Below are 25,580 nucleotides of genomic sequence, written 5' to 3' on the forward strand. Positions count from 1 at the left end.
CCTGAGTTCAAATATGACCTCAGACATTTATTAGTTGTATAACCTTGGGCAAGTCACTTAAACCTGTTTGCCTTGGTTTCCTCGTCTGTAAAATGAGCTGGAGAAGGAAATGGCAAATTACTCCAGTATCTTTGTCAAGACAACCCCAAATGGGGTCTGGGGTCACAAAGACTCACACAGAGCATAATTCAGTAAGCATAATAAGTCCCACACTTTTATACAAAAAATCATTTTCATAAGTACAGAGTGGGGGATATAGTCATTGTTTGTTGTTGAGTCGTTTTCAGTCATGTCTGACTCTGTGACCCCAGTTTGGGATTTCTTTCTCTGGCTCATTTTACAGATGAGGAACTAAGGCAAACAGGGTTAAGTGACTTGCCCAGGATCACACAGCTAGTAGGTGTCCACTGCACCACCTAGCTGACCTAGGAAGATAGTCAGATGGAAATATTTCTTTTTTTTTCCTGATAAAAGTATTTTATTTTTTTCCAGCTACATATAAAGATAGTTCTCAACATTTGTTTATACAAGCTTTCCAATTTCAGACTTTTCTCCCTCCCTCCCCTCCCTCCCCCCTTCCCTAGACAGCAGGTAATCTGATATACTGATATAGGTTATATATATATGTATATATATATATAATAACATTAAACATATTTCTGCATTAGTCATGGTATAAGAGAAGAATCAGAGCAATGAGGAAAAACCTCAAAATAGAAAAACAACAGCACCAAAAACAAAAGAAATAGTATGGTTCAATCAGGATCTATACTCCACAGTTCTTTTTTTTTCCTGGATTTGGAGATCCTCTTCCATCATGAGTCCCCTGGAACTCTTCTGTACCATTGCATTGGTGAGAAGAATCTAGTCCATCACAGTAGATCAACACTCAATGTTGATGATACTGTGTACAATGTTTCTTCTGGTTCTGCTCATCTCACTCATCATCAGCCCATGCAAGACCCTCTAGGTTTCTCTGAACTCCTCCTGCTCAATGTTTCTTACAGCACAATAGTATTCCATTACATTCATATATCACAACTTGTCCAGCCATTCACTAATTGATGGACATCCCCTCAACTTCCAATTCCTTGCCACCACATAAAGAGCAGCTATAAATATTTTTGTACATGTGGGTCCTTTTCCCTTTTCCATGGTCTCTTTGGGAAAAAGACCCAAAAGTGGTATTGGTGGGTCAAAGGGTATGCACAGCCCTTTGGGCATAATTCCAAATTGCTCTTCAGAATGGTTGGATCAGTTCACAGCTCCACCAACAATACATTAGTGTTCCAATTTTTCCATAGCTTCAGATGGAAATATTTGTTTGTTTGTTTGCGGGTCAATGGGGGTTAAGTGACTTGCCCAGGGTCACACAGCTAGTAAGTGTCAAGTGTCTGAGGCCGGATTTGAACTCAAGTACTCCTGAATCCAGGGCCGGTGCTTTATCCTCTGTGCCACCTGGCTGCCCCCGGAAATATTTCTGAATAATATACAGGGTTTTTAGTGGACTTCAGGTTCAGCATGAGTTAGTAATGTAATGTGGTAGCCAAAGAAAAGTTAATACAGTCTTGTGTTTCATTAAGAGAGACATTGTTCCCAAGAGTATGGAGGTGTAGTTTTATACTGTATTCTGCTCTCCTTAGACCTCAGCTGGTGTACTGTGTTCAGTTTGGGGTATTGATTTGAAGGAACTTGGTATATTTTGCCCAGAGAGAAGGAGACTCAGGGTGTCTTCAATATTTGAAGAGTTGTCATGTAGAGAAGGGATTACTTTTATTTTGTTCAGCCCCAGAGGGCAGAACCTGGAGCAATGGATAGAAGTTGAAAAGAAGCCAATATAGGCTTGATGTCAAGAACAACTTGCTAACAATGAAAGCAGTGCCAAAGTGGAATGAATTTCTTGAAAAGTGGTAAGATCTCCCTCCTCAGAGGCCTCCATCAGAGGCTGGATGGCCACTTGTTGGGTAGGTTATAGAGAGATCTCCATTAATGTTGAGTTTAGATTTGATGGCCACTAAGGTCCCTGTGATTCTAGGATATTTGCCTCAGCTGGGGAGAGTACTCTCGGCACTGAAGATGTTCTCTTGAAGAAAATTATCCTTGGACATAGCCTGTCCCAGAGAAAACCACATATGCTGAACAAATGGGAAAGAATGCTGATTTAATCAATTTTGCCATCTGGCTGCTAACTTGGAGAGGCTGTGGTGATTGAACACATGTGTGGGCTGGGACATTTTTGGTCTTTGTGTATAATGTTCTGTCTTGTTCAGGAAGTGGCCTTTCATGAGGAAACAGTACAGTGGGCATTAATGAGGTCTTACTTTGTGTGTCTTTCAGTATTCATGAATACAGATTATCCAGTTGGCTGGGACAACAGGAAGACATCCACCGCATTGTACTCTACCAGGCAGACAGCACCTTGACCCCATGGACCCAGCGCTGTATTCGGCAGGCAGACTGTATCCTGATTGTGGGGCTGGGAGAACAAGAGCCCACTGTAGGCGAGGTGAGAAGATAGGGTTTTACTAGTATGAGGGTATTATTTAGCTGGCTCTAAGCTATTGGGGCTTGATGTAGTATAAGATGTTATGGAGAACAAAGGACATGAAGGATCAGGAAGAAGCACTGGCTTTGCAGTCAGCTGACCTGGGTTCAAATCCTGTCCCTGATGCTTACACCTGTTTGACCTAGACAAATCACTGAACTTCCCTGAGCCTCAATTTCTTCATATGTGAAATGAAAGGGTTGGACAGCTTAAATTCTGAGGTCTCTTCCAGCTCTGGACTTATGATCTTAAGATTCTATTTCAGGGGGGCAGCTAGATGGCACAGTGGATAGAGCAACGACCCTGGATTCAGGAGTACCTGAGTTCAAATCCGGCCTCAGACACTTAACACTTACTAGCTGTGTGACCCTGGGCAAGTCACTTAACCCCAATTGCCTTACTAAAAAAAAAAAAAAAAAGATTCTATTTCAGTAGAGCTTATTTCTAAACTCAAGCTGTTCTGAGGCCCCTTCCCCTCATTGGGAGCTAGAAAACTGCCACTTCCTGTCATAGAACCTCATGGACCAGATGTGCCACACCCAAATTGTGCCTTCTGCTAATTCTTTTTATAAATAAGATGTCTTTAGGACCTTTTGGTCCTTTGCCAAAGAAACCTGCCTGTCCTCTACCTCCCTACTTTGTGCTTCATTTTGTCTGTGCCTGTAAGATGGCTTCTCAGCCTACTCTCAGCTCTTAGCAGCATTCTTCTCATATGTATACCTTTACAAAATTGTAAATAAGAGTTCCCAAGATAGATTTATTATCTACCCCTTAGATTATACAATAAGTTGATGAAAAATACACGATAGATCAAGATGATTTTTGGGGGAGTGGAGGGTCATTTTCCTTTCCCACCCATCATTACAATATCCTTTTGAGTCCCCAGGAAAGTTCCAAAAGTGTTTTCTCCCTCTCTAATCCCTATCATGCATTATCATATAGTGTCTTATATTTTTAAAAATAAGGTATTTCTTATGCATTCTCCTTGTCTGTGTAACTTAGTTGTAAGTTATAAGTTATTATAAGATAGAGATGGTGTGTTCCTCTCTTATTCTCCACAGTGCCTTTCTCAGGGCTGAGCATATAACAAGTGCTCAGAAAAGATTAATTGTTTAATGGAGCACATAATCAAGAATGGCCAAGCAAGGGGCAGCTAGGTGGTGCAGTGGATAGAGCACCGGCCCTGGAGTCAGGAGTACCTGAGTTCAAATCCGGCCTCAGACACTTAACACTTACTAGCTGTGTGACCCTGGGCAAGTCACTTAACCCCAATTGCCTCACTAAAAAAAAAAAAAAAGAATGGCCAAACAGAGCTGGTGGTATAGTAAGGAGTTGGCTAGGGTTTTCCTGGTCTACCCAGGTCTCTTCTGGTATATGTTCATGTCCACTGGTCCAGGAAATCTCAGGTGTTGGTCTCTCTATTTGATCAGGCCCTCCTACAAGGGTTCTTTCTAACCGTACTCTCTAGTCATATTTCTAAGTCTGTATTCCAGTTCCTCAATGACAAACAAAACAAGACCTATCTTTCTTTGGTATAGCACAACTATAAGACACTGACTCCCCGGCAAAAGGGTCCATAGAACCTCTGCTTAGAAATCATATGATTCAGAAATATAGGGGTTAGATGGTTTCAGGAGATATTTCTTTCTGGGATTGCAGGGAAAGTTGATGTTCATCTTTATAAAAAGGATTTGCTGTAGTCAGACAGGAATAATGACCAGTAGACTCTCATTAGAAGATATTTTAACACCAGGAGTAATTTACCATCAGATTGATATGGATTCTGTGGCAGTGTTCTGTTCTACAGAAAGTTTTTCTACAGCATATAAATGTCTAAAACTGAGCAGAAGAAATATATTAAGGCCCAAAACAAAAAGTTGGTCATGGGTATATGAATATATCCAATATTTTCATCTTCATCTTGACCTGAATCTAGACCTGAGCCTGGGGCACAGGAACTTCTGACCATCTTCTGTCCTTTAGCTGGAAAAGATGTTGGAAAACACAGCTGTTCGTGCTCAGAAGCAATTGATCCTGCTTCACAAGGAGGATGGGCCAGAGCCTTCCCGCACAGTTGAGTGGCTTAACATGAGAACCTGGTGTTCAGGCCATTTGCACCTTCGCTGCCCCCGCCGGGTCTTTTCTCGTAGGACCCGGGCAAAAGTGGTAAGAGTCAGAACTAAGTCTGCTTTTTAGTCTTTTCCCCAACATCTGTCATTTGAGACTCCTGAATCCTGCTTCTGACTTCTCAAGTTATTTGGGGCAACAGTTTCCCTAACCTCTTTCATGGGAATGATGGCACTTAAATTAGAAAACTGCATGCTCAGTGCCATGACAAAGAAGAGGTTCTTTCCTTGGGATATCACATTTTTGGAGGCTAGGGTCACAGCACCATCTCACCAGCCCTGGTGGCTCTTCTAAGGTACAGACTGGCTATATCTTACACTTAAACTTCTGGTATACTGAAGAAACAAGAAGGGAGGCAAATTAATAAGGCATGGTTGTGGGGGCAGCTAGGTGGCACAGTAGATAAAGTAACCCCCCTGGATTCAGGAGGACCTGAGTTCAAATCCAGCCTTAGACACTTGACACTTACTAGCTGTGTGACCCTGGGCAAGTCACTTAACCCCTGTTGCCCTGCCAAAATAAATTAATTAAATAAGGCATGGTTGTACTGATTAAGCTCCTGGGCCAGAGATAGGGTTGGTCCTGTAATTTGAGAAGCTTCCCCAAGCACTGGGTGAAATTTTTTTTTTCACTCTCTCATAGGTGGAAATGTATGAACGTGTATTCCAGAAGCCTCCTGACTTGTACTCTGACTTTTCCCGCCTAGCTCGAGTTTTGACTGGCAATGCTATTGCATTAGTGCTTGGAGGAGGAGGAGCAAGGTGAGTTCCTTTGATGTGCCCCCCAAAATTCTGAGCTGAGTTGGAGGATTTTCTTTAGACCTGATGAACCATTTGCTTTTCACTATAGAGTTCTACTCTCCCACCTTCTGGTGTCAAGATGAGGTTCTTCCTCTGCAGAAAAAGGAATAAAACTGCCAAGGAGCTATTCCTGTTCAGGACTTGGCTGGGGTTGGTTTTTGAATCATGGTCAAAATCCCCTAAAGGGATTTGTAGGGCATCCTACATAGTGTGCACATCAGGGAACAGAGCAGGAATATCAATAACTAGCCATTATAAGGAGCCCTGCCAGAGCCCTCAGTCCTCTGAAGACTTCTGGTTTTGTGGCAAAGGTCTGAATTTAGACAATAGGAAAAAACTCGATTTGTATTTCATTTTTCTGATTTGCAATTTTGACCTTCAGTAATTTCCTGAAAGTTTTTACAAATACCTCACAGGATTTTTTGAAATTAGAACTCGTTAAACCCCATGGATCATCTTTAAGAGATGAAAAATTCTCTCTTCATTCTCAGTGCAAGTTAATTCCTTAAAGTATTTTTAGATTTAACATTTCTTGCTGTTAATATCTCTCTGGATTTCACCTTTTCACTTAAATTTTCTGATTCCATGAAGATATTATGGTATCCTGGGGTTTTTTTTTTTACTCTTTGGCATCATTCATCCCTCATTTTCAGGATATTTGTCATTTTCCCTAAGACTTTGATTTGTATTGCTGCTACTTTATGTTTATTTAGAATAAACCTAGAATCATGGGGCCTTAGTTGGGTGGAGGTGGGATAATGAAAGAGAATGCCTTTCTATTTGGAAGAGATTGACTATAACTATATTTGTTGATAGCATATTTAAGAACCTATTATGAATGTTCATTCTTGAATGCTGCTGATGATCATAATAACACTAAGATGTGTTCAGCACTTTGCAGTTTACAAATACCTTCCCATACATTCCCACATTTGATCTTTGCAATGACCCTATGAGGCAGGTGGGATGGGGTTTCTAATTACAGTTAAGGAAGCCAAGACCCAGAAAGTTTAAGTGACTCCTTGTACAGGTCTGCAGACTCCTTACTCCAATGTCCTTTCTCATGCAGCACACTGGGAAGAAATGCAGCTAGTGGTTATATTATAACTTAATGGAACCTGGTCCTATACATATCTTTTGCTAGGATGGATGCTCCTGTGGCTCTGACTAGAAGCCTAGAAAGTGTCATACTTGATGTCAACAAATTTAATTTCAATAAGCATTTTATGTGTCTAGATGTGCAGTAAACTGTGTAGATGACAGAAAGATGGTAAATGACATGCTATTTTGTCTTCAAGAAGTTTATACTGGGGGCAGCTAGATGGCACAATGGATAGAGCACTGACCCTGGATTCAGGAGGACCTGAGTTCAAATCCAGTCTCAGACACTTAACACTTACTAGCTGTGTGACCCTGGGCAAGTCACTTAACCCCAATTGCCCCCCCCCCAAAAAAAAAGAAGAAGGAGAAGGAGTTTATACTGTATTGAGGGGATACAACATGAGCAAAAATAAGTATGACAAAATGATAGGAACATGGTAGAATGTGAAAGGAACAAAAGAGAGATTCAGCCAAAATACTCTAATTTGAGGAAGAGGAGATAATTTTAAACTGGGGTGGGGGTCAAAAAGAGGTGGGGATGAGGAAGTGCTTTGTGGAAAAGTCCACCTAAACTAACTTTGAAGGAAGAGGATTTCAGTCAATAGAAATGAGGAAGGAGTGCATTCAAGGCATGGAAATATGTGGAGGCAAATGTGTTCAAGGAATAACTACTCTACTTGTTTAGCTGGAACGTGTAAAATGTGAAGGAGAATAATGTGAAATAAGATTGGAAAGGTAGTTTGAAGCCAAATTGTGGAGGCCCTTTTAAATACTTGGACAACCATAGAGCTTATAGTAACAAAAAGATACTGAAGGTATTTGGCAGACAGACATGATCAGTCTTGTGCAAAGATCAGTAAGAAGAATTGAAAGACAGTGTGATATAGAAGAAATAATATTAGAGTTAGAAATAGATAATCTTGGTTTTATTTCCAGCTCTACTATTCACTAGCTATATGACCTTGGACAAGTCACTTAACCTCTTTAAAAGTCAGTTTACTATATTGGATGTTGGAGGGGATGTGAGAAAACTGGGACACTAATCCCCTGCTGGTGGAGTTGTAAACTAATCCATCCATTCTGCAGAGCAATTTGGAATTATGCTCAAAGGGCTATCAAACTGTGCCTGCCCTTTGATTCAGCTATACCACTGCTAGGTTTATATCCCAAAGACATCCCCAAGAGAAAAAAAGATCTATTTGCACAAAAATATTTATAGCAGCTCTTTTTGTGGTGGATAAGAATTGAAAATCAAAGGAATGCCCATCAATTGGGGAATGGCTAAACAAGTTGTGGTATATGATGGTGATGGAATATTATTGTGCTATAAGAAATAACAAGCAGGATAATTTCAGAAAGGCCTGGAAAGACTTATATGAACTAATGTATAGTGAAGTGAACAGAACCAGAAGAATGTTGTGCACAGTGACAGCAATATTGTTTGATAAAGAACTGTGAATAACTTAACTATTCTCAGAAATACAGTGATCTGAGACAGTCTCAAAGGATTAATGATAAAGCATACTATCCACCTCCAAAGAAAGAACTGATATTGACTGAAGAGACTGAAGCATGCTATTTTTCACTTTCTTTCATTTTGTTTTATTCAAATTTTCTTATACAAAGTGACTAATATGGTAATGTTTTACATAATTGCATATGTATAACCTATTGTGAGATTTAAAATTGCATATATGAGCATTAAACTCCCCTTTTTAACTTTTCCCTTATATATCTCCCAGACCACCAAGAAAAAGAAGCCTCTGAGCTTTAATCAGTGAGGAATTAGTTTTTATTGTTTGGGAATTAATTAGACAACAAAAGGTGATACGAATTAGGGAAATAGGAAAGTAGAAATACAAATGAATAATCTTAGATCTAAGCTTAGTCTATATTCCTTTATAAAACTCACCAAATTCCAAACTGCCTGCCAGGCCGAGAACCAGCACTGAACACCAAACACTTGCGTCACCACAGCTAAGCTGAAAAGCCAGAGAGAGCAAATTTCCATTCCTCCCTCAGTTTTAAGCTGGTGTGCTGGAAGTTCGTCATGGTCTCCTCCTCAAAAGGGTGGTCCTTCAAAAGCTGCTTCAGTAGCATGCGCTCAACTCTCAAATGATTCAGCTAAAACTTCTGTTTTTTACCACACTATATATGATTTCTTGCCACCTCAGCAAGGGGAGGGAGGGAAGGCGGAATAGAATTTTGGACTCAAAACTTTAAATAAAAATGTTTATTATTATTTTTTAAAAGAGTCAGTCTACTCATCTATAAAATGGGGATGATAATAGTTATCCTACCTACCTTGTAGAGTTGTGAGAAAAGTGCTTTGTAAACTAAAAAGTATTACATAAGGGGCAGCTAGGTGGCGCAGTGGATAGAGCACCAGCCCTGGAGTCAGGAGTACCTGAGTTCAAATCCGGCCTCAGACATTTAACACTTACTAGCTGTGTGACCCTGGGCAAGTCACTTAACCCCAATTGCCTAACCCCCCCCCAAAAAAAAAAGTATTACATAAATACGGGCTTCTAGTCTGTTATCCAGGTGATATGTGAGGAGTCCTGAACTAAATTGGTTAGTCATTTGTGTGGAGAGGGAGGATTGTGTGCAAGAGTTATTTTGGAGATAGAATCAACCAGAATCAGTAATTCGTTTGGATTTGGCTGGTGAGCAAGAAGGAAGAGTGAAAGATAATTCTAGCCTCATAGACAGTTTAGTTTCTAGATATCAAGATAGATAGTTTCTAGCCTGAGTAACTGGACAAGTGATAGATGGTGTGGTCAAAAGAAGTAGTAAAGTTGGAATGTTTATGAGGGAAGAAAATTAAGTTCTATTTTGGACTTGTTTAGTTTGAGGTATTGAGAAACCTGAGAGAAGCCCAGATGGTTGAGTTAGAAGAAGCATTAGAGTCTAGCTCTACCCTGCCACCCCTCCTCAACAAAGATCTAGAGAATGTACCAGACTGAATTCTGATCAAGAAGCCAAAAAGATGTCACAGGAATGGGGCAGCTAGGTGGCGCAGTGGATAGAGAACCGGCCCTGGAGTCAGGAGGACCTGAGTTCAGATCCGGCCTCAGACACTTAATACTTACTAGCTGTGTGACCCTGGGCAAGTCACTTAACCTCAATTGCCTCACTTAAAAAAAAAAAAAACCACCAAAAAAAAGATGTCACAGGAAGCTATTTTTCCAGTCCAGGGAGACAGAGAGGCCCACAGATGCTACGGATGGGGACTGGCAGGAACCCCCAGTGGCTATGTTGGGAAGCATTCTAGCACAAAGAGACTGACTGAGAGAAGGCTAAGAGAGGGCACCAGAAAGAGATCCCGGGGTATCCTTGAGGAAGCTCTGATTGTGGGAATGGGTGTCATGTAGCAGCCCATTTTGTTGCCCAGGTGAGTTACCCATCAGGCAGTGCCAAGTCAGAAATCCAGGGCAGAGGGGAGGTATTGTGAGTGTTGGTCCTACCTGTGTACTGAGCAAGGAACAAGTTCCAGAAGCAGATGGTATTTGTGTGGCTCTGATCCCAGGAACAGAGCACATTGTCTCAGACCAAAGAGGAGCCAGTAGTTCAGTCACTCTGAACCTGGAGAGCTTCCCAGTGGGCCAGTAGTGGCTAAGTCAAGAAACAGTCTACTGACACATCCAACCAGAAAGAAGCCTGGGTCAGGAGAGCAGTAAAAAGATCTCCCCAAAGATCATACCACTTTGGGAGCATTAAAGGTTTACAGGCCAAATATCCACCCCAAAAGTATGCAGAGCCTAGCACTAACATAAAGTCAAAAAGTAATACTAACATAAAGTCAAAAAGTAATACTAACATAAAGTCAAAAAGTAGGCTAGAAGAATGAGCAAACAAACAAACAAAAAAGAGTGATCACAAAATTTAGCAACCAGCACTTAAGCTATTCCGAAAGGCAAAGGATCTAAGCTTACAGCCAAAAGTTTGAGATCTTTATCAGACATTGAGCTATCTACCAGGCAGTTGGAAATAGAATATTGGAGCTCAGGAGAGATAGGGCTATATAAATAGATTTGGGAATCATTTACATAGACCTCCAAAATCTGGGATCAAATTTTGACATTTGAAATTTTGGCGCTAAAAGGAAAAGTATAATAGAGAAAAGAGAAGAGAGCCTAGGATAAAGTCTTGGGAGACACCCTCATTTAGGGAACAGAAGGAGGACCAATTAATCAAGAAAGGAGATCAGGCTGATGCTAAGTGAAGTGAGCAGAACCAGGAGACCATTGTACAGTGATCAATGGTGACAGACTTAGCTCTTCTGAGCAATACCATGATCCAAGACAGTTCCAAAGGACTCATGATGGAAAATGCTCTCCACTTTGAGAAAAAAGAAGTATGGGATATGAATGCAGATTGAACAATACTGTTTCTACTCTTTTTTGAGGTTTTTCCTCTTTGTTCTGATTATTTTCTCATAAAATGACTAGTGCAGACATATGTTTAATCTGGTTGTACATATATAATCTATATTAAATTGTTTTCTGTCTTGGAGAGGGGGAGGGAAAGGAGGGAGGGTGGGAGAAAAATTTGGAACTCAAAATCTTATAAAGACAAATGTTGAAAAAAATTTTTAAAAGTTGTATCAAGTAAAAAAAATAAAATAATTAAATAAAATACAAATTAAAAGGCAAAAAGAAAAGAAAAGAAAAGAAAGGATATCAGTGAGGGATTAAACAGGGAGGAAGTAAGCTAGGCCACAGAAGAAAGGCAAATTTACAGATGCCAAGGGAAGAGAGCATGGAAGAGTGAAATGGCTAATATTGTCAATTGCTACAGAAAAGGGGTGAGGAGTGAGGAAGAGCGTTTGAATCTGGCAATTAAAGAATTCATTGGGAGCAGCTAGGTGGCACAGTGGATAACAGCCCTGGATTCAGGAAAGCCTGAGTTCAAATCCGGCCTCAGACACTTGACACTTACAAGCTTTGTGACCCTGAGCAAGTCATTTAACCCTCATTGCCCTGCCCCCCCCAAAAAAAAAGTCATTGGTGAGAAACTAACCATTCCATAGGAAAAAGAAAAAGGGATACTGAGGTAGAGGATATATTTGGAGGTTATGGGGATGCCACCAATTTAGAAGGGGAGCAGCCAACGGTTTGGGGTTGTTTCATTCATAGCAAACTATCTATAATTGTTGTAAGTGGGGTTGAAAACACTAGATGTAGTTAGGCAGTCCACCCTAACCTTAGCTCCTGAAGCCCATTCACTTTGCCCAAACTCCCAGTGAGTTGGATCTTTAGCACTTAAAGTTCAAGACTTGGGGGCCTTAAGTACCATTGCTATCGCAATGGGGAGGAGATTGGGGGCTCTTTTCCTTTAGGATTAAATATTTCCATTAAAACTGAGTATATTGTTAATAAAAAGAGGTCATTGCACCCAAGAGAGTGCAGTGTCATTAAATTGGTGGGATCAGGAACAATATTGTAAGGGTTCAGGAGTGATTCAGTTGTGAGGAAGTAAAGACAATGAATATAAACTACTTTTAGAAGGAATGAAAAGGATACATGATAGCCTATATTATAGTGGGTAAGGCACTGGACTTGGAGTGTGGAGATCTGGGTTCAAATCCCTATGTCATACACTTAATAGCTTTGTGATCATGAATAATTCAATCGCTCAATGTCCCATTGTTCTCATGTGTAAAATGGAGGTAACTACCTGCCTTCAGGGTTGTTATGGGAAAAGCATTTTGCAAACATTGAAGTTCTTTATAAATGTGAGATGCTATAGTTTGAGGGGAAGGTAGGATGAAAGGAAGGGCTTTTTGTTTGTGGTTTCAGGTTTGGGTTTTTTCAGAATGAATGAATGAAGCCTAGGAAGACACCCTCACTTAGGGAACCAGTTAGAAGACAAATTAAACAGCAGAAGATACAGGGATGAGATTAAATAAGGAGAAACCCAAGGGAGTTTGCAATAATCAATACTAGGCAGTAAAGTGGTGCAGTAGATAGTGTACTATATTTGAAGTCAGGAAGACCTGAGTTCAAATCCTGCCTCATACCCTAGTAGTATGATTCTGGGCATCTCACTTAATCCCTCAGCATCAGTTTGCTTACCTCTAAAATGAAGATAATAATTACGCCTATTTTTCCAGTTATTGTAAGGATCAAAGAAGATAACATATGTAAAGCATTTTGTGAATCTTAGAGCCCCATACAAATAAATGATAGCTATTATTTTTATTATTGAATGGATGAATAAAAGGAGCATTTATTAAGCATTTACTATGTAACAGGAGTTTGTAACTACAAGAATGACCCAGTTGTACTTAGGGTTTAGTAACAAAATAGATGGTAATACATCTTCTTTAGTGTTATTTACATTGATAAAAATCATATTCAATTGGGACATTGAACCAGTTGATAGTGCCAAGGACTTTGGTGTAGGAAATTTCTTTTCTGGGTCTTCAGTAGCCGTGGTTGTTAAGGAAGCAAGGATTGTAGCACCTGAAGAGACAGGTCTCATCTCCATAATGTTGCTTCCCTGGACAATGCCTGGAGCGATGGGCTTAGAAGCAGGGCCAGGGGCCTTGATGGGTGATTCTATTTCCATGGTTCTTGGAGTTTTCATTTTTATCTCTTTCAGGAGGTAATCAGTGGATTCTTTCAATTTTTGTTTTACTTTCTGGTTCTAGAATATTAAGGCAGTTTTGTTTTCCTTGATAATTTCTTGAAAGATGATGTTGAAGCTCTTTTTTTTATCATGACTTTAAGGTAGTCCAGTAATTCTTAAATGATCTCTCCTTGACCTATTTTCCAGGTCAGTTGTTTTTCTGTAGAAATTCTTTCCCACTTTCTTGCTTTCTTTCTAATTTTGGCTGAATTTGTTTTGTTTGTGTAAAACCTTTTTAACTTCATGTAATCAAAATTATCCATTATACTTTCTGTGATCCTCTCTATCTGTTGTTGATCATAAACTCTTCCCTGACATGTAAAATTTTTGCTTTTATGTTTATTTAAATTTTTATCTGGTATTATGATTTTTTAAAATGGGATGGTAATAAGCAGATGATTCTTGTGACCCCCTGGTGTTCTTTCATGTCAGGAGAAAGAGCAGTGGCCCCTCAATACAGTAGAGGTACTTTGGGAACCTAGTGCTACCCAGGAGAGACTGTCTTATAACTTGAATCATGGGATGGACCTAGGAGGTCCCATTTATCTGAGTATTGGCTGACAGGAATGCACAACTGATTCAATATTAGGAAAATTGACCATATTAATAGCAAGAACAATAAAAATCATATGAAAGTATCAATAGCTGCAAAAAAATCTTTTGAGAAGATTTAACACCAATTCCTGTAAAAACACTAGAAAATATAGGAATAAATAGATTTTCCTTAACATGATAAGTAATATATATATATATGTATATATAAAACCAACAACCAGTATTATCTATAATGCCTCCCCCCAAAAAAGAGGTCTTTCACATAAATAAAAAGGATGTCCATTATCACTATTATCATTCAATATAGTGCTAGAAATGTTAGCTGTAGCTATAAAACAAGAAAAATTAATTGATGGACTAAACATAGGCAAAGAGGAAACAATATCATTACTTTTTGCAGATGATATAATAGTTTACTTATAGACCCCTAGCAAGTAAGCTAAAAAACTAATTAAAACAATAACTTCAGCAGTTTTGGAATATAAAATATATCATTAGCATTTCTATATATTACCCATAAATTCTGGCATAAAGAGACAGAAAGAGAAATTCTACTTAAAATTACTATGAAAATTGTAAAATAATTAACAACCTACTTGCCAGGACACACAAGAACTTTATGAACACAATTATAAAATACTGCAAACAAATAAAAAGATCTAAATAATTGGAAAAATACTAATTGCTCTTAGGTAGACCAAGCCAATGTAATAAAAATGACAATACTGCCTAAATTTATTTACTTATTCAGTGCCATACCAATCAAACTACCAAAGGATTAGTTACTTTAGAGAGCTAGAAAAAATATGGTAAGATTCATCTGGAAGAATAAAAGGTCAAGAATATTAAGGAAATCAATGAAACTGGGAAGGAAGAGGTCCTAGTAGTGCCAGATCTTAGACTATACTACAAAGCAATAATCATCAAAACAGTTGGGTACCGGGTAAGAAATAAAGAGGTTGGTCAATGATATCCATTAGGTATATAATATACAGAGCAAATGAGCTCAGTAGCCTACTATATGTTTGATAAACCAAAATATCTCAGCTATTGGGGCAAGAACTTACTACCTGACCAAAAAAAAAAATATATTGGGAAAACTGAAAAGTGGTCTGTCAAAAACTAAGGAGACGGGGCAGCTGGTGGCACAGTGGATAGAGCCCTGGAGTCAGGAGTACCTGAGTTCTAATCCGACCTCAGACACTTAACACTTACTAGCTGTGTGACCCTGGGCAAGTCACTTAACCCCAATTGCCTCACTGAAACAAAAAACAAAAAAACAAAAACTAAGGAGAGACCAACATCTCATCTCATATTTCAAGAGGAGCTCCAAATAGGTACATGACTTAGACATCATAAACAAATTAGAGAAACAAGGAAGAAAGTACTTGTCAGATCTATGGACTGGGGAAGAGTGCATAAGCAAGCAAGAGAGAAGATCACAGAAGGCAAAGTAAGGCAGCTTTCATTATAAAAAAATGTTTAAAGTCTTTGCACAAACCTATGCAGCTAAAAATAGAAAAGCAGCAGATAAATGGGAAATATCTTTGTTATGAAGATCTTCTGGCTTTATTTCTTATGAAGGTCTCATTTCTAAGATATATAGGAAGCTGAAATTCACAAGAGAAAACAGAATAAAAAATAAAAGCTGTTGTTCCCTAATAAATAAATGGCAAAAGATTGTGAATCTGCAGTTTTCAAAGGAAGAGATGCAAGCTATCAATAGTCATATTGGGGAGGGGAAAAAACCAATTCACTAATAATTTAAGAAAGGCAAATTAGAACAACTCTCACGTTCTAGCTCACACACACACATCAGATTGGCAGAGTTGACAAAAAAGAAAAATAACAAATGCTTGAAGGGCTGTGGGGGTGGGGGGGAAGGTACATTAATGTACTGTTGGTGAAGCTGTGAATTGGTCCAACCATTCTGGAAAGTAATCTGGAACGATGCCCAGAAGGCTATTTAACTGTTCATACTCCTTAACCTGACAATTTTGCTACTAGGCCAATATACCAAAATATCAAATAAATAGGAAAAGGACTCATATGTACAAAAATGTATAACAACTTACAAAAAAATTAGATTTGGGGTTTTTTTAATCAGCAAAAATTAGCTTTTTTTTTCTTCTACTCCTACCCTCTTCCCCAAATTAAGAACTAAAGAAAAATAAAACCTCTCATATACATTTATGGCCAATCAAAATAAATTTTCACATTAGCTATGTCCAAAAAAATAATAGTCTCATTTTGTTCTCTGAATCCTTTACCTATCCATCAAGAATCAGGTATCTTGTTTCACCAGTATTCCTCTGCATTAATCATGGTTGGTCATTACACCTATAAGAATACCTAGTTCTTTCAAAATTGCCTTTAACATATTTTTGTCATTGTATAAATTGTTTTTCTGGTTCTGTTCACTTCACTATGCATGAGTTCACACAGGTCTTCCCAGATTTCTCTGAAACCATCTCCTTCATAATTTCTTACAGCACAGTAGTATTCCATAACATTTATATACCATAATTTCTATTCTCAATTTATGAGAATCCCCCTCAGATTTGCCAGCCCAAAAAGAGCAATCTAATCTCCCTCTAATTCTCCCTCTCTCCTACTTCTCCAGTCTTACCTCATTACTTTCCTCCAAAAACTGAATTCTATACAAACCAAGCTATTCAACCTTTGAACAGACCTTACATGCTTACACCTCTGTGTCTTTGCTCATGTTATTCCCTATTCCTGGAATATCCTCTGTCCCCTGTTTTTCCTGTCGAATTCCATCTTATCTTTGAAACCCCACTCAGATGCCACATCTCCATGAAGCCTTCCCTGTCAGTGATAATGTTTCTTCTCAAAACTCACATGGCAACTTTGTTTTGCACCTCTGTAATCTGCTTACCAAGTACTCTTGTATATTCTCCTGTGGAGAAGGTACCAGTCATCCCTACAAACTGCTGTTCAACTGCCATCAATGGGACAGGCAAGCCAGCCTAGATGAGACATGATGAGAGAGGAAATAATAGGCAGCATGTGCCAGACAAATCAAAGCATCATCATCCTCTCAATCACTACCTTCCATCAGACACCAATGGAGACAGTCCAGGACCCTGACTCCACCTTGGGAAGAGAATATTTCCCAGACCTTTGGCCTTGTTTCCAGCTTGGCCCTCACAAGCCATCACTGAGGGAGGCGATCACTGTGGAGAAAGGGCTTACTTTCCTCACTACTATCAATGCTAACAACTTACCAAGTATCACCAGTGAACTTGTAAGCCTAAGAACTCCAGGAGTGGCAGCACTCACAAGACCACTATCTCTGCTTCCTGCCCAGTGCCATAGCCACCATTTCAGGAAGCAACCCCTGAGAAGATGTGACCCAAGAGCAGCCTATGCAGATGCTGTAGCCCCTGCCTAAATAACCTGAGCTACTGAAGGCCAGGAAAAGAAAATTCTTGGCACCGTCACACAGTTCAACATCAGAAATAGCTGTGATTTTTTCAGTAGAAATAGTGAAAAAGTTGCCTTATTATCTGCTTTGCCACTGCAACCTTTACATCTAACTTACAGCTAACTCCTCTTAATATGTGTAACCTCTCCCTGTCCACATTGCCTCCCCTTAGTTTGTGAGCTCTCTTACGGTAGGAACTGTCTGGAGGTTTTTTTGTGTGTGTGTTTTGATTTGGTTTTTGCATCCCATACTTAGCACAGTGCTTTGCATAGAATAAGCTTTTTTTTTTTTTTGTGAGGCAATTGGGGTTAAGTGACTTGCCCCGGGTCACATAGCCAGCAAGTGCCGAGTGTTCGAGGCTGGACCTGAACTCAGGTCCTCTCAACTCCAGGACTGCCACTCCATCCACTACACCACCTAGCTGCCCCAGAGTAAGCTTTTAAAAATGCTTTTTCATTCATCTACTTATCTGTAAATATGTATCTCCTATCTTCCTGCTAGACTGAATGCTAATCCAGGCAGAAACCATGTTTTATCTAAACTTATATCTACCCTAGCTCTGCACATGAACAAAAAATAATAAAGGACTAAACAAGGGTAATCTGTTTATGTTCTTATATGGGGAGATGATACATGTGTTCCCCAGGAACCCTTTTATCAAGAGTCATAGAAATATTCTAATTAGACAGAAGGCCCTTGGGAATACCTCCCCAATGGGAGAAAGATGGCAGCATAGTAAAGGGATATTCCAAATGAGCAGACCCCAGGCACTGATGGAAGTTCCAAGGTGGCAAGGTAGTTCAGTTATGGTGAAAAGGTCTGAAGTCAGAAGCACAGATGGGAGGAAAATAAAATAGAGTCAAACTTCACCAAGGAGTCAAGATAGGAAAGGGAAAAGAATGTAGTCAATGCTGCGGTGATGCCTGTGAAGTAACTAAATAATTGAAGGAATGGAAGCCACAGGGAAGATGAAGAGTAGGGTTAAAAATCATATGGAACAAAGGGAAAAGTACACACATGTACAAAAATATTTATAGCTGCTCTTTTTGTGGTGTCAAGGAATTGGAAATTGAGGGGTTGCCCATCAATTGGGGAATGGCTGAACAAGTTGTGGTATATGATTGTGATGGAATACTATTGTGCTGTAAGAAATGATGAGCAGGCAGATTTCAGAGAAACCTGGAAGGACTTACATGAACTGATGCTGAGTGAGATGAGCAGAACCAGGAGAACATTGTACACAGTATTATCAACATTATGTGTTGATCAACTGTGATAGACTTGACTCTTCTCAGCAATAAAACAGTACAAGATAGTTCCAAAGGACTCATGATGGAAAATGCTCTCCAAATCCAGAAAAAAAAGAACTGTGGAATATGGTTGCAGATTGAACTATACTATTTCTTTTATTTTTAGTGCAGTTGTTTTTCTTTTTTGAGGTTTTTTCTTTTTGCTCTGATTCTTTTTTCACAGCAGAAATATGTTTATTGTGATTGTACATATATAACCTATGTCAGATTACTTGCTGTCTTGGGGAAGGAGGAAGAAAAAAATTTTTTTTTTTTTTTTTTTTTTTTGGTGAGGCAGTTGGGGTTAAGTGACTTGCCCAGGGTTACACAGCTAGTGTTAAGTGTCTGAGGCTGGATTTGAACTCAGATCCTCCTGACTCCAGGGCTGGTGCTCTATCCACTGCACCACCTAGCTGCCCCAAGAAAAATTTTAAACTAGAAATCTTATAAAAAACAAATGTTGAAAACTATCTCAACATGTAACCGGAAAATAATAAAATACTTTTATAATTTAAAAAAACCCATAATGACAGAAAGCCACTATAAATTCAGTAATGTTTTTAAGTGAATTTGTATTTTATTAATTATAATGGCAACTACATTTTAAAAATAAAATTGTAAAAAATATAAAAAAACAACAACAACAATGAGCAGGTGGATTTCAGAGGAACCTGTAAGGACTTACATGAACTGATGCTGAGTGAGATGAGCAGAACCAGGAGAACACTGTACACAGTATCAACAACATTGTGTGTTGATCAACTGTGATAGACTTGACTCTTCTCAGCAATACAGTGGTCCAAGATAGTTCCAAAGGACTCATGATGGAAAATGCTTTCCAACTCCAGAAAAAAAGAACTATGGAATCTAGATATAGATCGAACCATACTATTTCTATTTTTTTGTTTGTTTTTCTTTTTTGAGGTTTTTCGGTTTTGCTCTGATTCTTCTTTCACAGCATGACTAATGCAGAAATATGTTTAATGTGATTGTACATATATAACCTATATCAGATTGCTTGCTGTCTTGGGGAGGGGGGAGAAAGGGGAGGGAGGCAGAAAATTTTGAAACTAGAAATCTTATAAAAACAAATGTTGAAAACTATTTTTGCATGTAACTGGAAAATAATAAAATACTTTTATGGAAAAATCATATAGAACAGGGAAAGATGGAATGATAAAAGATTGTGATCAGATTAAGGAATTTGGTTCTTGAACATAGAAGTAGTACACTTGTGAACAAGATCTAGGCTATGACCTAGATGTAGCTGAGGTGCAATAAAGAAGAAGGTCATGGGAATTTAGTAGATTGAAGAACTGGGAAGTTAAGGTGTCTAAGAGAGCTTCATTATGTGTTGTTGAAGTTCCCTAGTATGAAGTTGGGAGTTGACAGAGTGGGAAGATGGTGGGGAGGTGGATAGAAAGTCTGTGAGCTAGGCAAACTCATCGAAGAAGGAAGAAACTTATCTTAAGGGACAATAGGATATGGATGGATTAATAAATTTATATAGTGTGAATTTCAAACTTCAAAGTAGATATTGCTGATAGAATGTTATATAGGAAGAATCTAGAAGTATAAATGGGGAATAGGGAATATCCTGCCTGTCTTACCACAACCAGGTGTAGGAGAGAAAGTGTAGCTAGTATTAGAAAGAGTAGAGAGTGAAGTAGTGTTTTCAAGAGGAAGCAAAGTTTCAATGAGTGAGAAAAGGTTGAAGGAGTGAGAAAGGAAGAAGTTTAAAAAGAAAAGTTCTTTAATAATAGAATGGGGGTGGGGGGTGGGGGGTCCAGAGGCTACCATGACAGTAACAGGCAGATATGGGAAACTGTGGGGAGAGAGAGGGTTAAAGTAAATGGGAATAAAGGAGCAGGGGATGAGTTAGGGATGAGGAATAGGGTTTGTACATTGTCAGTAGTGGAGAGGATGCTCAAAAGTATCAGGGACAGAGACAGCATGTTTGTTGTTGTTTGGTCATTTTGGTTGTATCTAACTCTTCATGCCTCTATTTGGGGTTTTCTTGGCAGAGATGCCAGAGTGGCTTGCCATTTCCTTCTCCAATTCATTTTACAGATTAGGAATTTAGGCAAACAGGGTTAAGTGACTTGCCTGGGGTCACACAGCTAGTAAGTGGCTGAGGCCAGATTTGAACTCAGGAAGATAAGTCTTCCTTATTCCAAAGCCAGTGGACTGTCCATGGCACCACCTAAGTGCCCTGGAGAGAGTATAGAGAAAAAGGATTATGCTGACTATTGAGGAATGAGTTCAGGCAGAGTTATCAGTAGTTGGAGCAAAATCCATCAAGGAAGGCAGGTAACTTGGTATATATCCTCATGGCAGATGGTGATATCATGGTCTATGAGACCCTGAGAAGCCACACAGTTGGCAAGACCAAGATGCATGGTCCTACACGGGTTTCTGGAGCCTACTTAGGAGGCAGGATGTTGGCTTGGAAACTGGGAGGTGCCAGGGTCTTGTCCCAGGGCTAATTACTTATATATTTAGGTCATATATCCATTTGAAGTTTACTGTGGTATATAGTATGAAATGCTGGTATAAACCTGCTGATCTGTGTTCTGGTTTTACCATTTATTCTTATTCTTTCCCCCTGTAGTTTATGTTTTGGGGGTTATTAAACACAAGGGTACTATGTTTGATAGCTTCTTGCTTTTCTAGTCTCTCTGCTGATTGACTTTTCTATTTTTTAACCAATGCCAAGTAATTTTAATGCTTACTTCTTTGTAATATAGTTTGAAGTTTCTAAGGGCATATTCTTCTTGCATTCCTACCTTTTTCATTATTTCCTTTTTGTTACTCAAAATGAATTTCATTATAATTTGGTTAGTTTTATAAACTAGCTCCTTGGTAGTCTTAGTACAGCACCAAATCTGTAGATTAATGTAGGTTTTTGTCATTTTGGCTCATCTCAACCATGAACAATGAATATCCACCTAATTATTTGTCTTCCTTTATTGCTATAAAGTGTTTTCTAATTGTAATTATATAACTCTAGAGTATGTCTTGGGAGGTTGGGTTTCAGATATTTTATGCATTTTGCAGGCATTTTGAACGGGATTTCTCCGCTATCATTTCCTCGTGGTTTTTGTTTTTACTATATAGAAATACTTGTGATTTTTTTATTGATTGATTTTATAGCATACTTCACTGAAGCTATCACTTTTTTGGGGTTCTTCATGGATTCCCTGAGATTTTCTATGTAAACCATCATGTCATCTGCAAATAGGATTAATTTGGTTTCCTCTTTGCCAGTGTTTATGCCTTTAATTTTTTCTCTTCTCCTGTTGCTGTCACTTGCATTTCATCAGCTATGTCAAAGAATAGTAGGGCAAGGGAGCAGGCATTAAAGACAATAACCCCTGCATTATAAAGCAGATGCCACTGGTTACTAGCTATAAATATACACATTCAAAGATGCCATTCTGACATTCAGTTGAATTGAAGTCCTTTTGGCTCTGTTCCACTTGGTCCTTCATCAACCCTTTCTGCCTGCCTTTTCCTCCATCCCTACGGGACAAGACTTGTATGAACACATTAGGCTGAAAGCTGGAGCTCTCACAGCCTCTCTGTCAATCTGCAGTGGGATTCTCAGCCACGGGGTTTGTGCAAACCACTTGTGTGCCTTGCAACATTTCCATTTAAACAGAGCTTTTCTAGCCAGACTTTTCAGAGACTTTTGCTGCATATTCAGACAAATATGTTATCCAAAGGTAAAATGTGATGACTTCTTAATGCTTAACTGCTCTCCTTAAGAATAGGGTGACATTAAAAAAAAAAGAATAGGGTGACGTTTTGGTGGTGTTCCTGAGCTTTTCCAGAGCCTCTCCTTCCTCTGCTTTAGGCCTGATTTCACATGAACAAGATGAGTCTGTGATGACTCTTTCAACATTAGTCACCTGAAACCCTGGCTCTTCAGAAGATTACAGCTTGTGGCTTCTGAAGTGCACACCCAGAATTGCCAGTTAATGGAGTTTTATTAAAGCTCATGTGTCTTAGAGATGAGACACATTTCTCATCTTAAGCCTTTTGCTATGGCTAAGATACGATTTTTCTCTACTCTAGGGATATTAGCTATTCCCGGACCTGGCTCAAATGAAGCTCATTACGGTTACTTAGATCTGGTGTTAAAAACATAGCTGTGAAATGTGCTTTTGACAGCTGTCAACACTTACCCTCTTCTCTCTCAGAGACACTTTCTTCTGTACCTCCTGCTTTGGCACAACCCATGCTGACCTTCAGAGTTCACACTGTTGTGTGTAGTTTGGATCTCTGATATCTATCACCCAACACACACACGCTCCCCCCGCTACCCTCCATGTGTGTGCTAAGCCTAGGTCAGTAGTGGCAGGGAAGGTTGGAGAAGCTAGAACTGGTTGGGACCATCAAATCTCTTCATTGTACAACTTTTGGCCTAGAAAATGAGAAATGATGTAAGATCTTAAACCTGCTAGAATGTAGAGAAATGTGTTAACTTTCAGGGCTGTTCTCAAAAAGAAACATTTTCCCATCCTACATGCCTCCTTCCCTCCCCAGCACAGGCTTAGTCCCATTGCATGTTTTTTTTTGTTTGTTTTGGTTTTTTGCGGGGCAACGGGGTTAAGTGACTTGCCCAGGGTCACACAGCTAGTAAGTGTCAAGTGTCTGAGGCCAGATTTGAACTCAGGTATTCCTGAATCTAGGTCTGGTGCTTTATCCACTGCACCACCTAGCTGTCCCCACCCCCCATCCCCCACCCCATTGCATGTTTTATTTCTCTATACAGTCTCCCTGATCTTAAATCCTAGGTGATCTACTTGACAGGCACCTAAAGGCTTTCTGTCTGTGAACCACGTTGTAATGTTTTGTGACCCTGATTTCTAAACAGTGATGTTTATGCCATTCTTTTCTTAGAAATGAACTAATATTCCTAGGTTATGAAATTGGAGTTGCTAATCTTCCCATGTTAAAATGCTTGACATGAAGAAATTTGGGAGTTTTCAAAAGCTGGGCAGCAAAGGAGCAGTCTGTTAAAAAGCATGATCTGTGTGGCTTCATCCTCTTATGATCTGTCTCCTATGCCATCCATTTAGCATGCTGTGTGATAACTTCTAGGTAGAGACTGTGATAGGGATTTTGGAAAATTGTTATTCGTTTGAACCGGGAATAGGGTCATCTCTGACCACGGGAAACCAGGACACAGTTGGTCCTGTCCCAGCCCCATCTTGTGAGCTATTCCTTTCCTGATATCCCCAGGTCTGCTCCTGCCTGCGTGGTTAGTTTGTCCTTTGCCCTTCAGAGCAGCTTGAGGTCTGGCACATTAGTGCTGACACAGCTCCTCTGGATGCATCCCACAATGAATTGCTGGCCACTGAAGAGATGTATCCTGTCACTACTACTGCAGGCACATCTCTCCCCATGACTTAGCCATGCACATTTTGGGGCAGGATGGGGGAGCACAGAGGGTCTTTGGAACCTTCCCTGAGAACAGTTACCTAGTCACATATCTGGCAGCCTCTGTGATAGACAGGTGGAGCAAGCATTTAATCATTGTCCACTATAAGCCAGATGTGCTACTAGCTGTGGTAGGTAGGATTTCCATTCGTACAGTTTAGGGGCCAAGAGAGTGCAAACTCTTTTGTTGTTAACGACTACTCGTTATTTCCCTAGTGGCTTGGGGCTACATAAGACATTTTATTAGGAGACTTTAGATTGTGGCTTAACCCACAGGGGTAGTAGGCATGCTATTTATTGGGCTTTCAAGCCTCAGCCACATAGAAAGTAGGCAGGGCTTGGGACTATAACACATTGATGGGATTGCAGAGTTCAGAACATCAGTCAGCACCTAAGCATTTTTATCTGTATTGAGCTGGTTGGCCCTTGAGCCATGTGTCTCCAGAAGCCAAGAGGCAGGGTTCTGTCCCTGACTCATATGTGTAAAGGAGGAAGCCAAGTACAGAGGGGTTGCTAGGGCTTTGCAGGTAACAGACATACAACTAGTCCCCAAACCCACATAAGGGTTTTGGGCATAGTTAGCTTTCTGAGAAGCCCCGCTCTGGATCCCTCTAACAGAAAATAGATGGAACTAGTCTTGGAGAAAAAAGATCATTTTCTTGAGAATTGCCCCCCACCCCATGCACTCACACTTGTAGCCAGCTTGGCATAAAGCTCAAATGCTTCATAAGTCTGACTTCCCTCTTTCTTTCTTTCTGCAGAAGGAAATCTATCTCATTATGCACATGTCTAGCTAGTAACTCTGAAGCTTCATTAGGTGCTCTGACAGGGGAGGCAGCTTCCTGGCTAACAAGGGCAGGGCAGCCCCGCCTCAACTCTTCCAGTTCTTTCAAGATTTGCTTTCCAGGACAATGATTGTTTTTCCACCCAAGTACATGAAACTGTTCTCTCAAGGGGGTTAGGAAACTAAGCCTTCAATTCTCACTTTGTTTCTCTTGCTATTATACAGAGGTTGCTCCCAAGTTGGTATCATTCGGGCTCTGATGGAGGCAGGCATTCCTGTGGATATGACAGGAGGGACCTCAGTTGGATCCTTCATGGGGGCTCTGTTTGCTGAGGAGCGAAACTACAGCCAGACAAGGATCCGGGCCAAGCAGTGGGCCTTGGTGAGTGTGCCCAGAAGGATGGCTTCATGCTGCTCTAAGATCAAGCAGATAGCATGGTGGTCTAGACGTGGGGTATGGGGGGGACAGGAAGATTCTTAGTCTGTTTCTGTTACCACGTCATCAGCTTGGTACTTTCTGTGTTTGAGCCTTAGCTTCTCCCACAATGGTAGGGTCATAATCCTTGTCTTCTCTCAAGGATGTTATGAGGGTGAGTGAAATAAAGTCAAAAAGGGGGTTGAACTCCCTAAAGAAAGGGGATATGGGAATGAAAGGGACGAATCATTATGATATTGTTCTTTCTTTTGGTCTGGTTTCTGACTAAGAGTCTGTTGTTCCTACAGAGAATTTCCTTTTAATGTAAGTCAGAAGATGAGCCCGGGCTTCACTCTCTAAGCTTCAAAAACAATGTAGTCTAGTACAGAAAGTGAAATGCAAGTAAAGACTATTATTTATGGGTGAAAAGAAAGTTTT

The 25,580-nt window shown here is 39.8% G+C and overlaps 1 protein-coding gene across 7 annotated transcripts in view; it reads left to right on the forward strand.

The window, feature by feature from the left end:
• The window catches only part of PNPLA7 (patatin like phospholipase domain containing 7), a 216,071-nt gene that overhangs the window by 168,088 nt on the left and 22,403 nt on the right, over positions 1-25,580 (forward strand). For all 7 annotated transcript variants that reach the window (XM_043982286.1, XM_043982285.1, XM_043982287.1 and 4 more), the window contains 4 exons: positions 2,338-2,506; positions 4,529-4,711; positions 5,315-5,433; positions 24,953-25,109. In XM_043982286.1, the coding sequence (XP_043838221.1) occupies positions 2,338-2,506; positions 4,529-4,711; positions 5,315-5,433; positions 24,953-25,109 (628 nt within the window). The remainder of the gene's footprint in view (positions 1-2,337; positions 2,507-4,528; positions 4,712-5,314; positions 5,434-24,952; positions 25,110-25,580) is intronic.

Source organism: Dromiciops gliroides, chromosome 2, assembly GCF_019393635.1.
Source record: "Dromiciops gliroides isolate mDroGli1 chromosome 2, mDroGli1.pri, whole genome shotgun sequence".
Classification (NCBI taxonomy): Eukaryota; Metazoa; Chordata; class Mammalia; order Microbiotheria; family Microbiotheriidae; genus Dromiciops; species Dromiciops gliroides.